At 41.9% G+C, this 14,067-nt stretch overlaps 1 protein-coding gene across 4 annotated transcripts in view; it reads left to right on the forward strand.

Moving 5' to 3' along the window:
- NAPB (NSF attachment protein beta) overlaps positions 1-13,852 on the forward strand; it is a 37,489-nt gene extending 23,637 nt beyond the window's left edge. For 3 of the 4 annotated variants that reach the window (XM_084624883.1, XM_084624885.1, XM_084624886.1), the window contains exons 6-11: positions 1,303-1,358; positions 1,968-2,052; positions 7,750-7,854; positions 9,278-9,346; positions 9,851-9,901; positions 10,839-13,852. In XM_084624883.1, coding sequence (XP_084481009.1) covers positions 1,303-1,358; positions 1,968-2,052; positions 7,750-7,854; positions 9,278-9,346; positions 9,851-9,901; positions 10,839-10,943 — 471 coding nt within the window. In that variant the 3' untranslated portion in view covers positions 10,944-13,852. The remainder of the gene's footprint in view (positions 1-1,302; positions 1,359-1,967; positions 2,053-7,749; positions 7,855-9,277; positions 9,347-9,850; positions 9,902-10,838) is intronic. The other variant, XM_084624884.1, reaches the window with a different exon arrangement.
- The last annotated feature ends 215 nt before the right edge of the window (positions 13,853-14,067 follow it).

The following is a 14,067-nucleotide window of genomic DNA, read 5'->3' on the forward strand; positions in this document are numbered from 1 at the left end:
AATGAAGTTGAATGTGCTTTTGGCAGATCTGGCATTGTTTATTCACGAGATGGGAACTCAGTAAGAAAAATATCTCAATGGTTATAGCTGCCTGCTGTGTCCTGCATAATATCTTTGAAGCAAAGCGGGGAAGCTTGCTGCTGGGATGGAGGGCAGAGGTGGAGAGGCTGTCTGCTGAGTTCAAACAGCCAGACACAAGGGCTTATCGCAGAAGAGCTTATCGCAGCTGTATGACTCAGGGAGGCTTTGAAGAAGCACTTTTACAGTGAGCGTCAGTAACGCATTGTGGTGTACTGTGCTCTGTGTGGCCCTGCTGTTTTGTGGCCTATCAGGAATTGTGTGGTGCTGGGGGTACATGGTTGACTATAACATTGTCAGTGCACCTATTAATTTCGTAGAGCTCGCTGTACATTTATCATTATGAGACCCTGTAGGTCACTGATCCTGTGAGTTGTCATGCTGTGCAGTAACAGGTAAGTAGGTGATTTCAGAACTGCTGGGTGCACTGCAGCATATGCTGTGAACTAATAAAGATGGATTATTTTCCAAATAATAGAATTTTATTCAGTAACAAAATCAGTGAAAAGAAAGATCTGAGCAATTTAAAAGCAAAGACATTCAAAATTTCATGAATTAATAGAACGGAACTTTTCAAGAGGAAAGAACATTCATGTCCATTTTAGCTACACATACAGCTACTGTGGCTGTCCCAGGTCAGCGTATGTGAAGCTGTGGTTTTCCGTAATGTCTCCTGGGATGGAGCGGTAGAGGGGTAGGGCGGTGGCCCTTGATGCCATGTGGAATGTTGAGGGTGGATGCTGCAATGGAGTTCTGCATAGACTGCAAAGGGAGGTGAGCCCGGGATTGTTGAACATGTAGGTTCACAAGAGTCTGCAGCATCTGTGTTTACTGTTGGAGAAGCCTCATTATGTCCTGGGGCATCTCCCTATCCTTTTCCTGCTGGGACTCCTGGGTCTTTCTCCTCTCTGTTCTTTCCTTCTCCAGGCTGTCTGCAAAGCTTGCCATTTGATTTCAATGGGATTACATGCAGTAGTAAGAGTTATAGTCAGTAGTCCAGTTTTGCAGGATTGAGCTCTTAATCGGAGTTCATTCGGGATGGGTTGCAGTGTGTCAATATTGGTATAATCTTGTGGGACAATAACAGTGGAATGTCATGTTATCCCTCTAAAACCACCTGAGGAATTTTGAAAAATTCTAATCTTTGTAAATACAGTCTTCCCCCCAAAATCTCATCTCAAAAGTAACATGCTGAGAGAAAAAAATGTTGTGTCTGTCTTTTAGGCAATTGCACATTATGAACAAGCTGCAGATTACTACAAAGGAGAAGAATCCAACAGGCAAGTCTTCTTCATAGAATAGTTATTTGAAACAATGAAGATTTACAGTCTGGATTTATCCTTCTTTTTTCTTTCCTATAATAAGATGTGCAAGTATTATTTGCCTCTCCTAATTTGTGAATTCTTTAATAAGATGTCCAAATCCTGCATTAAGATGCTGAGATTGTCACTTAGGTACATGAAATTGGCATTCACTTACCTACCTGTCAGTCTGAGTATTCAAATGGCGATCTTTGGAGACCTATTAAGGTGCTTGCATGTGAAAACTGATTTCTGCCTTTGTTTAGATTTTAATATTTGACTTCCATCCACTGTGGGATGTTTAATGCACACACTTTCTCGTCTCTTTGGGGCTGAATATCATACCATCGGTCACTGGGAAGAGAATTTTCTGTAGATTTGCAGAAAGCTTTCAGATTCAACATTTGACCTTAGTGGTTTAATAGTTTTGGTATTTTTAATATACTCATTTTTCTAACAGGTAACTACTGGGCAATGTTTTCACATACATTAACTAGTGGATGTATCTATTAGAGAAGCAGGGAAATGGACATATTTACCACTAGGTACTGTACCGTTACTTATTTTAACTGAAATTCTTGATTCTAGTTCAGCTAACAGGTGTCTGCTGAAGGTGGCTGCATATGCTGCTCAATTAGAGCAGTACCAGAAGGCAATTGAAATCTACGAGCAGGTTAGTGTATATATACTCTTTTTATAAAATGGAGAGTATAGTTGAAGACACATAACTGCATATTATATGCTGCTCCTGATGTCTGGGTCAGGGCCTGTGGTCACTAAATCTGGAACTCTATGGGCTTGTCTACACTGCCCCGCAGTTTGGACTGTGGGGTTGTGAATAACAGTGAGCACTAAAATGCTGCACTGTAACTCTCCCTCATGAACACTGCAGGCATGAACTAAAGGGTTCCTAGTTCATGTTAACATAGTTCTCTTCAAACAGGACTGCATTAATGCATTAGTGCACTGTTATTGCCAATCCTGTAGTCCAAACTGCGGGACAACGTAGACAAGCCCTAAATCTTGCATTGGTCTTAGGAAGGTGGACTAAAGAGATCATTTCCTGCCCTAATTGTGGAAAGAATCAGCATTCTCTCAGTAGTTGAGGCTGCAACTAGCTTCCCGTTGTAAGATAGATTTTGCCCATTCCGTACAACTGAACTGGATGTGAAATTTCACATGTGGACTTTGTCAAGAGTAGAATTCCTTTTGTCAAACTATGCCATGAATCAGATGAGCCATTACTGGGAGATATATGCAGTGGTGTGTAGCCGTGTTGGTCCCAGGGTATTTGAGAGACAAGGTCGGGGAGGCAATAACGTTTATTGGACCAGCTTCTGTAGGTGAGAGAGAGAGAGACAAGCTTTTGAGTTTACACAGAGCATTTCTTCCTGGTGATAGTTACTGCATCTGTTCTTCTTCCCTGAAGAAGAACTCTGTGTTAGCTCGACAACTTGTCTCTCTCACCAACCAGAAGTTGGTCCAATAAAAGACATTACTTCACCCACCTTGTCTCTCAAATTTCTGAGATGTAATTTATCAAAAATATATTTTACTTTTTGAAAAAGTGAGTGATTTTTTTTTTTTTTTTTGGTCACAGTATCTAGAAATTGGCTTGGCCGATTTAGTCTGTTCCAGACTCTTTTGAGATCTAGTGTAGAGCTTTTTTTCTTAAAAAGGTAGATACTGCTTCTGTGAGTTGTTCCAGGATGAAATTCTAACTTACTTTCTAAGCTTAGTTTTGAAGGCCTATAACTTGGGTTGGGGGTGGGGATTCCCTATCTGGTATAATTTTGGGGAAAACTTTGAGGGTGATTGGACATGTGATTGCAGAGTTAGAAAACTTTTCCAAAAGCTATTTGTGCCTTGTGTTTCCAAGTCTCTTCTTTCTTCCTCCCACCCGCAAAATAGTCTTATGGCTGGAATCTCAAATGTTGTTAATGCTTGAGTCCTAATTGAGATCTAGTGCATAGCACTAATTATCAAGAGAAACTGTGAAATAATTAGGAATCCATGGCTAGAGCTAATCCCTAGCAGACTGGCTGGCAGCCGATGCATTTAAGTGGATCATTTTAATAGAGATTCTGCTGCCACCATATTACCCTTTGTGCTCAGAATTTCCAGATATGAGGGTTGGTAGGTAACTAGAGGATGACCATTGGTGTAAGGTCAGCTAGGGTTGTTTGTGGAACCTAATCTGTGAACTTCCTGGCTTTCAAATTTTTATTTTTACATATTTTTTTTACCTTTTGTAAGACTGTACTGTTTTGTCTTCATTGACACCTACAGTGTTTGCAAACTTAGCTATTGTGTCATAATGAAGATTTTTTTTGGCTGGGAGTATTTTAAATCAGCTCTTTGCCTGTGAACTGTTTAGGGGCCCAGTCCTTGTACAGGATATCACAGAATCAAATCACTGTTCCCTAGTCTGCATCAAATGGCAAATAGAAGGCACTTTGAGAGAGGCTGTACTTGTGAAGCAGTGCACAATAAATAGAGCTCTGTGGGCATCTGATCTGGAATTACTGAGCATCCTCCCCTCCTGCTGACTTCCACAGGAGTTGAGGGCTCCCTGCACCTGGCCGAATCAGGCCTAAAACATTAAGATGTGGGGAAACAAACTATTGTAGTGTAGGGGTAGCTGGAGTCTTATGCTTGCACCATGGAGGAGTGGACATATGCTTCCAGGGATGCTGACTGGTGACGGTTACTGCATCTGCTCTACAGTTTTGCTCTCGCCAGTACTCAGCAGCCGAGAGCTAGTGCGCAGGGGACATGAAGCCACAGCCATGCTCTTCCCATTCCATACATGGCCCTTTTGGGGTCTGGAATATTGCTGGCAGCACAGGACCTCCTGCATTCTAGGACGGCAGCCATCCAAATGGTGTCTGCCTCCTGTATGGGTGTGCAGTGCTGGGAAACCAATTCCTTTCACTCTCCTTCCTCTTCTACTGATCTTGTGCAGGGCAGCCATGACTTGACCTCTATGTGTCTGTATAGTGCTATGTAACATGCTCCAGAACATCAGTTTGTAATGCCAGACAAACCTGGTGGAGGTGCTAGAGTGGATTCCCTTTGCCTGCAACATTCTGCTTTATAAGAGGTGCTAGTTTCCGATTGCTTGCCAGAAAAGCTGAGACGGAGTGCATCCCTGATGACTGGAGTGTACAAAACAGAGTACAAAACACCACTTAGTTAGAGGGAGAGTGTGCGGTTTTCCCCAGAATCAGTGCTCTTTTAAAATCCTACACATGCACACACACGTGCAGTCTCACTCCTCTTCCGTGAGGGCTCAGTCCTGCAAGGTGCTGAGCACTTTGTCCCCAGTCCACCAGCTTCCTTCAGTACATGAGGAGTCCCATTGGCTTTAGGGGGACTGTTTGTGCTTACATAGAATCATAGAATATCAGGGTTGGAAGGGACCCCAGAAGGTCATCTAGTCCAACCCCCTGCTCAAAGCAGGACCAATTCCCAGTTAAATCATCCCAGCCAGGGCTTTGTCAAGCCTGACCTTAAAAACCTCTAAGGAAGGAGATTCTACCACCTCCCTAGGTAACGCATTCCAGTGTTTCACCACCCTCTTAGTGAAAAAGTTTTTCCTAATATCCAATCTAAACCTCCCCCACTGCAACTTGAGACCATTACTCCTCGTTCTGTCATCTGCTACCATTGAGAACAGTCTAGAGCCATCCTCTTTGGAACCCCCTTTCAGGTAGTTGAAAGCAGCTATCAAATCCCCCCTCATTCTTCTCTTCTGCAGGCTAAACAATCCCAGCTCCCTCAGCCTCTCCTCATAACTCATGTGTTCCAGTCCCCTAATCATTTTTGTTGCCCTTCGCTGGACTCTCTCCAATTTATCCACATCCTTCTTGAAGTGTGGGGCCCAAAACTGGACACAGTACTCCAGATGAGGCCTCACCAATGTCGAATAGAGGGGAACGATCACGTCCCTCGATCTGCTCGCTATGCCCCTACTTATACATCCCAAAATGCCATTGGCCTTCTTGGCAACAAGGGCACACTGCTGACTCATATCCAGCTTCTCGTCCACTGTCACCCCTAGGTCCTTTTCTGCAGAACTGCTGCCTAGCCATTCGGTCCCTAGTCTGTAGCTGTGCATTGGGTTCTTCCGTCCTAAGTGCAGGACCCTGCACTTATCCTTATTGAACCTCATCAGATTCCTTTTGGCCCAATCTTCCAATTGGTCTAGGTCCTTCTGTATCCTATCCCTCCCCTCCAGCGTATCTACCACTCCTCCCAGTTTAGTATCATCCGCAAATTTGCTGAGAGTGCAATCCACACCATCCTCCAGATCATTTATGAAGATATTGAATAAAACCGGCCCCAGGACCGACCCTTGGGGCACTCCACTTGATACCGGCTGCCAACTAGACATGGAGCCATTGATCACTACCCGTTGAGCCCGACAATTTAGCCAGCTTTCTACCCACCTTATAGTGCATTCATCCAGCCCATACTTCCTTAACTTGCTGACAAGAATACTATGGGAGACCGTGTCAAAAGCTTTGCTAAAGTCAAGAAACAATACATCCACTGCTTTCCCTTCATCCACAGAACCAGTAATCTCATCATAAAAGGCGATTAGATTAGTCAGGCATGACCTTCCCTTGGTGAATCCATGCTGGCTGTTCCTGATCACTTTCCTCTCATGCAAGCGCTTCAGGATTGATTCTTTGAGGACCTGCTCCATGATTTTTCCAGGGACTGAGGTGAGGCTGACTGGCCTGTAGTTCCCAGGATCTTCCTTCTTCCCTTTTTTAAAGATTGGCACTACATTAGCCTTTTTCCAGTCATCCGGGACTTCCCCGGTTCGCCACGAGTTTTCAAAGATAATGGCCAGTGGCTCTGCAATCACAGCCGCCAATTCCTTCAGCACTCTCGGATGCAACTCGTCCGGCCCCATGGACTTGTGCACGTCCAGCTTTTCTAAATAGTCCCTAACCGCCTCTATCTCCACAGAGGGCTGGCCATCTCTTCCGCATTTTGTGATGCCCAGCGCAGCAGTCTGGGAGCTGACCTTGTTAGTGAAAACAGAGGCAAAAAAAGCATTGAGTACATTAGCTTTTTCCACATCCTCTGTCACTAGGTTGCCTCCCTCATTCAGTAAGGGGCCCACACATTCCTTGGCTTTCTTCTTGTTGCCAACATACCTGAAGAAACCCTTCTTGTTACTCTTGACATCTCTGGCTAGCTGCAGCTCCAGGTGCGATTTGGCCCTCCTGATATCATTCCTACATGCCCGAGCAATATTTTTATACTCTTCCCTGGTCATATGTCCAACCTTCCACTTCTTGTAAGCTTCTTTTTTATGTTTAAGATCCGCTAGGATTTCACCATTAAGCCAAGTTGGTCGCCTGCCATATTTACTATTCTTTCGACTCATCGGGATGGTTTGTCCCTGTAACCTCAACAGGGATTCCTTGAAATACAGCCAGCTCTCCTGGACTCCTTTCCCCTTCAAGTTAGTCCCCCAGGGGATCCTGGCCATCCGTTCCCTGAGGGAGTCGAAGTCTGCTTTCCTGAAGTCCAGGGTCCGTATCCTGCTGCTTACCTTTGTTCCCTGCGTCAGGATCCTGAACTCAACCAACTCATGGTCACTGCCTCCCAGATTCCCATCCACTTTTGCTTCCCCCACTAATTCTACCCGGTTTGTGAGCAGCAGGTCAAGAAAAGCACCCCCCCTAGTTGGCTCCTCTAGCACTTGCGCCAGGAAATTGTCCCCTACGCTTTCCAAAAACTTCCTGGATTGTCTATGCACCGCTGTATTGCTCTCCCAGCAGATATCAGGAAAATTAAAGTCACCCATGAGAATCAGGGCATGCGATCTAGTAGCGATCATGCGATCTTACAGCTAAGTACGTGCTTAAGTGCTTCGCTGGATCAGGGAGAGAGCGCTCAGCAACATGCAGGAGTGATCACTGGAGGAACAGAGAGAACCACCTTTCTGTTCTGGGTGGTGGTTCTCCTAAAAAATATTGTACAGCCTTTAAGTGCTGCATTGACATGTGCTGGATAAACCCTTAAAGAGGGTAGATGGGTGTGTGCGTGCACATACATCTTTACAACCACAGTAGGTGGGGACTTTAATGCCTACGTCACTTTATTATTTTATATATAAGAATATTTGTGACTGATTTGTTTCACTTTGGAATTTTGTTGTACTAGATGAAACCTCTTGAGCTGTTGTTTTTTCTTAGGATGTGGTATTTGTTGCATGTTTTGAATCCAGTCTCTTAAACAAGTGTGAGCTCTTACATGTAATTTTGATCACCTTGGGGGTTTTTAGTTCTTGTCTTACAAAGAAAAGATAGTATACAACCTGACTGTCACTATAACTTTTTATATCTAGGTTGGAACAAATACTATGGATAATCCGTTGCTCAAGTACAGTGCAAAAGAGTATTTCTTTAAAGCTGCTCTCTGCCACTTCATTGTGGATGAGTTGAATGCTAAGGTTAGTGACCTCTAGTGTGTTCTCCTAGGATGTACAGTATCACGTAAATGAAATTTTGCAACATTAAGTAATGCAAATGTGACTGAACTATTTCGCATTTCCACAGTATGGGTGTGAAATATACATTCTCTCTTGATATGCGGTGATTACTATTAAACATTCACCGTAGGATCTGAGCTATGGCAGTGCGTTCGTTTTCGAAAAGAACAGTTGACTTTTATTTTTGCATGGGAATCATTGCTGAGGCGGGGCCTGTTTTTCGAAGCCAGATTTCCTTTTTATGCTTGCCAACAATAGGAGGCGCCCTTAGTTTTGGGTGCAGACAAAGGCATGTAGAGAGATAACTACGAGTCGAACGGAGGCACAGATGACCACATTCATATCCACAAAATAGTGCCAGCAATTATTTGCAAAAGAAAGGGAAGCACTCTCTGTCTAGCGCCATATTGTTCAAAACAAAACAATTTTTATGTGGGCGCAGTCCCATAAAAAGGCCACGATTTAAGTGTCTCCAAAAGGAAGCTGTTTCTGTTACTCCTTTTGATCAGGATTTTCAAATATATAGGAGTCCTTTCAGGGGCTGACTTTCATCCTGCCTGTAATCGAGTTGCTTTTTTTGTTTTGTAGGCACCTAAGTACTGCCCCTGACTTGCAGGCTCAGTCAGGTAATTAACGTTCTGGTGCAGCACCTGCTGAAGTCAGGCGGGATAGTTCTGTTGATTCCAGTGTGTGTTGGATCAGGCCAGGGATGTATGACCTGACTTGCACCTTCATGGCCTGATCCAACACACATTGAAATCAACAGGGCTCTTTAAAGTCACAGCTCAAGCTGAAAAAAATAACAGACCACAGCGTGACTGGCTTCTGCTTAAGAGGCAGCATGTACTTTCTCCTGTGGACTGCAGAAGTCATTCCCTTAGCTCTGCAGTCTCCGTTGTGTCTAGTTTCTCCTAAAATCTGCAGGGAAGAAAGGCAAATGACCTCTTTTTTGGAGTTCTCTCAAGGTAGATCCAAACTCTCCTTTCCTGCATCCTCCTTCAAACAGCGGACAGTTTTTTTTCCCCCAGTAGAAATGTGTGTTAGTTTAGGTGGAAGGGGAACTAGCTGGGGTTAGGAGCATCACCTGTCACAATGACAGGGTTTAAAACTTAAATAAGCCTTCTAGCACATTATTTTCCCTCCACCCTTACAACACCTTAGACACATTCCCAGTTAGGCAAAGACCAAGTCTGGATCTTAAATCTGAATTTCCTTGTGTTCTTGGGATTTTATTGGAATCTGTTATGTTACGCTGTTTGTTGCAGTGTATTAGGGTTAGGTTACATAAAGACAATAACTATGAGAATAACTCTTGTATTTAGATGAAACCTAATGGTTGCTTTTTCTAGTAATTTCAACTGAAGGGCTCGCTTCTCTGTTTCAGCTTGCTCTTGAGAAGTATGAAGAAATGTTCCCAGCATTCACAGATTCGAGAGAGTGCAAGCTAGTGAAAGTAAGTAGAACTGATGTTAAATACAGTTGCCCTGAAAGTTGTTGTTGGTTGGAAAGTAAAAAAATTGCACTTGTACTATCTTTCCCTTACCATATACTATGTTGAGCTGTTCATATGATTTGTATATATTAGAGGACACCCCATGAATTGTACAGAACTTGTGTAACTGGGGAGACAATTAAAATAGAGACAAATTATAATGAAATGAAAGTAGATATTTATGTGTAAGCAAATATTATAACAGTAGATCCAAAGGGCCTGTTGGAGAGTATCAGACACTGTCTGTATATTGTTGGGTTGAACAGGTTCAGGAGTTCATCGTTCTGAGCGATGCGCAAGCATTAGATATTTATCTCTTTTGGTTTCTTAATGGAGAAAAGCGTTAGATGTAATCTGTAGACCACAGGGTAACAGAATACCCAGGCAGTGTGTGCTCAGTCTGCTGTAAATTGAAGTGATAAATTTTCAATACTAATGTATTACCCTTGACTGTAATTCTGTTAGAAACTGCTGGAAGCTCATGAGGACCAAAACTGTGAAGCGTACACTGAGGCAGTAAGTAGTCAAGCTATACACGGATACATTTGCGGCAGACTATTCTGGGACCAAAGTTCAAAGGAGCTCCCCTCTAAGTCTTCATTTCTGCACGCTAATTTTGCATGCTCAATTACTTGCACAAGCGTTCCTGGGCACTGTTATTCTTTGAGCACTGGCAGCATCCTCTGTGCTGTACAGAACACACAGGCAAAGGGGTCTGATTGCCATGTACACTGAAACCACTTCACACCGCTTTGGAAGGGTAAACAGAGCAGTGTAGAGGCCTTAGTGTAAATGAAAATTCAGTCTAAAGTCTCCGTCCTGAGAAACTAATGGAAAGAGTTTACAATCTAAGGGCCTGATTCACGACTATGTAACTCCAGTTTTACAGTGTAACGTCGCTGAAATCAGTCCAGTAGCAGATCAGGTTCCAAAAGTTTTTAAACATCTCTAGGCCATATTCGCCAGTGGGCATGGGGTGCCTCGGGCTGTTGCAGCAGTACTGAGTGGCTGAAAATGTCTAAAGGTCCCTATTCAGCAAACCATCCCTCCTCAGCAAAGCACTGAAGCATAGGCTTAAGTCCCCGTGAAGTATAATGTGTAAAAAAAAAAACCCAAAACTTGGGTGAGGTTCTTCTGAATTACCAGTGCTCACCTACTGGTCATCACTCCATTTCGAGGACTCTTTACTCTCCACTCTAGTTCCTTCCTCTTCCCTTCTTTTCCCAACAATCCTGGCCTCTTTGTGCTTGATCTTTGAAATTCCCACTGACTTTAATGAGCTTTGGATCAGCCCTTTACTACATGTATCGGTGGTTTAAGGAATATTTAACTAACAGAAATTTAAATAAATGACTAGCAAATGAAATGGAGCACACCATTTACTGCTAGGAGTAGTGATAGCAATATTCCCATTTGCCCTCTGTTAAACTGTTTTAAACTTCCTTCCCATTAGGTTAAGGAATTTGATTCCATATCTCGCTTGGATCAGTGGCTTACGACTATGTTGCTTCGCATCAAAAAGTCACTTCAAGGAGATGGTGATGGAGACCTAAAGTGAATTATTTGCGGTATATGTAGCATGTTGCCTAACTCCTAAATAATCTGTTTTTGTGTAATGGCCATGGACCATTATGGGATACTTGACACTACACCTAGCTTAATTTTGTTGTTTATGAACCAAATTACCTGTATTGTTAGTATCCTGGTGTCTTTTTGATGACATGGATGGATAAGAAATGATACTCCTAGGTGTTGCTGACAGATCTTCATATGTGAGAGCAATAGAGGGATTCACAAGACTTTTGAGATCAGTGAAAGAAATGCTTGTGGCAAAAATCTTTATTTTTGGTAGCTGATGAGCCAAAAGTCTTTCATTTTTAACTTATTTCTGCCGCCATTTCTCTACTAGCTCATCGTCTTCAACACTTTCGATCCATGCTTGTAAATATCCATGACATACAGTACACACAATATTTTCTGATCTAATGCTAACATATTGCTAAAGTTCTGTGTTTTTAATGGACCTTAGTCAGACATTAGATTTTTGTTTTTGAAATGATAGAGCTATTTTAATGATGCTAGTGAAATGCTTGTGATTTTTATATACAGTATGCATGTGTGTATGTGTATATACTATACAGATACATGTGTTCATGAACAAATACATAATGACCTGGGTCTAAAAACATTCATCTTCATAGGTGAGGGGTCTGCATATAATATATTAAATCAATTACCTTCTCCCCAAAACATTCTTTAAGTAGGACCTAGCTTATCATGTATTTTCTATTTAAGGACTATATATGAAATGTAAGTTTCTTCTATTTTTTTGGTTGGAAATATTTTTCCACTTACATTATTTTTTGGTGCATACCATCTCTCCTGCCCTAAGATGACTTTAACAGGTAATAATATATTTTTCTAACTTTTCATTTACCTAAGTTCCTGCTATTGTCTTTGCTGCAGGTTTTTTGTATGTGCCAGAACGCTATTTCCTTCCCTTTGTGCTGTTGGCAAAGCTGTGTCAAAGGTATGCTGCCTAGTTATTGTATTAGGCTTGATCTTAGCTAAGATACCCTCCTTCAGCACTGTTGGACAACAGCTTGCCCAGGCTTGTTTTAAAACTGTAGAAATTGAAAATGATCTTGAAGAATCCCAGTTTGTGTTTGTGTGTGCAGATCCTAGTTTCAGTGGAGATAAGTAGACAAGCTACCTACATTAAATATATGTATGACAGTGAGATAGACTCATGACCATATGCAGTTTCAGTGTTATGGCTTAATATTTCAATACAGTTCCAATAAGCTGTAGAAATTATTCCATTCTTAGATCACCAGTGCTGCTTACACAATGAAAGACTACTAGCTTTATTTTGCATAAACGCTGCTTGTCATTTGACCTTTTTAAATATTGGATACTGTAAAGTAGGAAAACACTAGTATTCCATAGTTGGCAATCTCTTTTGGAGGAAAGACCTGCCACAAATATGCACGGACCTACCCACATTCCAGACAGGGTACTAGCTGGCTTTTAAGAATATCTATTTTTTTTTTTGTTTGTGCTTCTAGCTTTCCTTAATAAAATGGGATTGCCAGGTGTATAGTAACCCTAGCAAGCCAGCACCCTTATGGCATTTGTTTACAGAAAATATCAGATAGGAGACCAAATGATATAAAAAATTCCAGGAGAGAAGATGGTTTTTATTGACTCCTATCAACAATCAATTTAAACTTTCTTCTACTTGATTGTTTTCTAAATCAGGAAGGGCTTAGTGTTATGTAGCGAGTGTGGCTTTTCTTGTAACTGGAATGAACACTAGTGAGTTATCATTGAAATTGTACAAAATCGTTTTCTAGAATTTGAAAAGCTTCTTAGAGAAGATGTGCTCGGTTTGTCCGATGGAGATGTGCAGCCAACAGGGGGCCACAGAGGAAATTTTTAAAAATGGGAGGAGCTGGTGCTGATGAGCAACAGACTCAGATATGCTGGGAAACATTAAAAAGTTGCAGCTTGTGTGATTAATGCTTGCTTACAAGGGCTAGTCACATTAGAAATGGCTGACTTGGGTCTCCCTCCAGGGAACTATTCCTGAACAAGTCCAACTTTCCTTTAAACAGATGTATGCCAACATAATCCTACAGTGTGGATGCAGCTTACAGCTATGGAAGGGTTTTTTCTGGGTCTGTAGGAAAAGCATGGCCCTGAGCACTAGCACCTAAGCTGGTAAAAGAATTCTCCTGTTGATCTAACTGCATCTACACTGGAGTTAGATCAGCATAGCTGTTGCACCGGGGGTTGACTTTTCACACCTGAGTGCTGTATCTGTGTTGACTCAGCTGTCTCTCTACACAGGCACCCCAGAGAGGAAAATACATGCATGCTTATGTTTAGAAAAAGAAGAGAGATGTCAAGCTTTGTTTGTAGGGGGGCATTAGTTTTTTTCAGTTTCATAACTTTCCTGATTCAAAAAGGAATATATTTTTGCCATCGTACATATAATTGGAGATCAGATAAAACACAGTTTAGTGAAAATCCTACACAGGCATGTTTTGTTAATACAGAAATTGTGGGAAAGCTTTTTTTTTTTTACAACTTGGCACTGGTTATGAATTTATTTTTCCAGGACCTAAGCAGTATTTTTGCACAATTACAATAGTATACATAAATTGCTGCTGATGTACCAGTCTGTTATCTGTTATTAATGCACTCTATAACGTAGTAGTTCTGTCTAAATGCAAACCTTGGTGATTTTGTATAGCAGCATGTCATCTGTAATGTAATTATTTGTTGTAAGCCGTGATATACCAGTTTTCAAATCATGTAAAACATAGAGCAAAGCTGTCAGGGTGTTATTTTTCCTCCCCCCAGGTCAAGAATCTGTATTATGAAAACTAATAATGAAATGGCCTGAGCAGGAACAGATTGTTTTGTGTGAAGCGGCACAGTAATAAAATAAAAATTAAGTAATTTTGAGGAGCGTTCTTTTCTGGTGAATGGCTTGTGCTATACACTTAAACTCCCTGGTTTGATCAGAGGTACTTTTTACAGCTTTGGGATAGCAGTGACCACTAGCGGTTTTAGCTGTATTTAACAGTAAAGCCCCTTTTCTTCAAAGAGTGCTCTGCAGCAAGTGGTTCCAGATTCTGCATATTTAGTGTGTAACTCTTTGGAATGCTGTGCAT

Source organism: Lepidochelys olivacea (assembly GCF_965140295.1).
Source record: "Lepidochelys olivacea isolate rLepOli2 genome assembly, chromosome: 3".
Classification (NCBI taxonomy): Eukaryota; Metazoa; Chordata; order Testudines; family Cheloniidae; genus Lepidochelys; species Lepidochelys olivacea.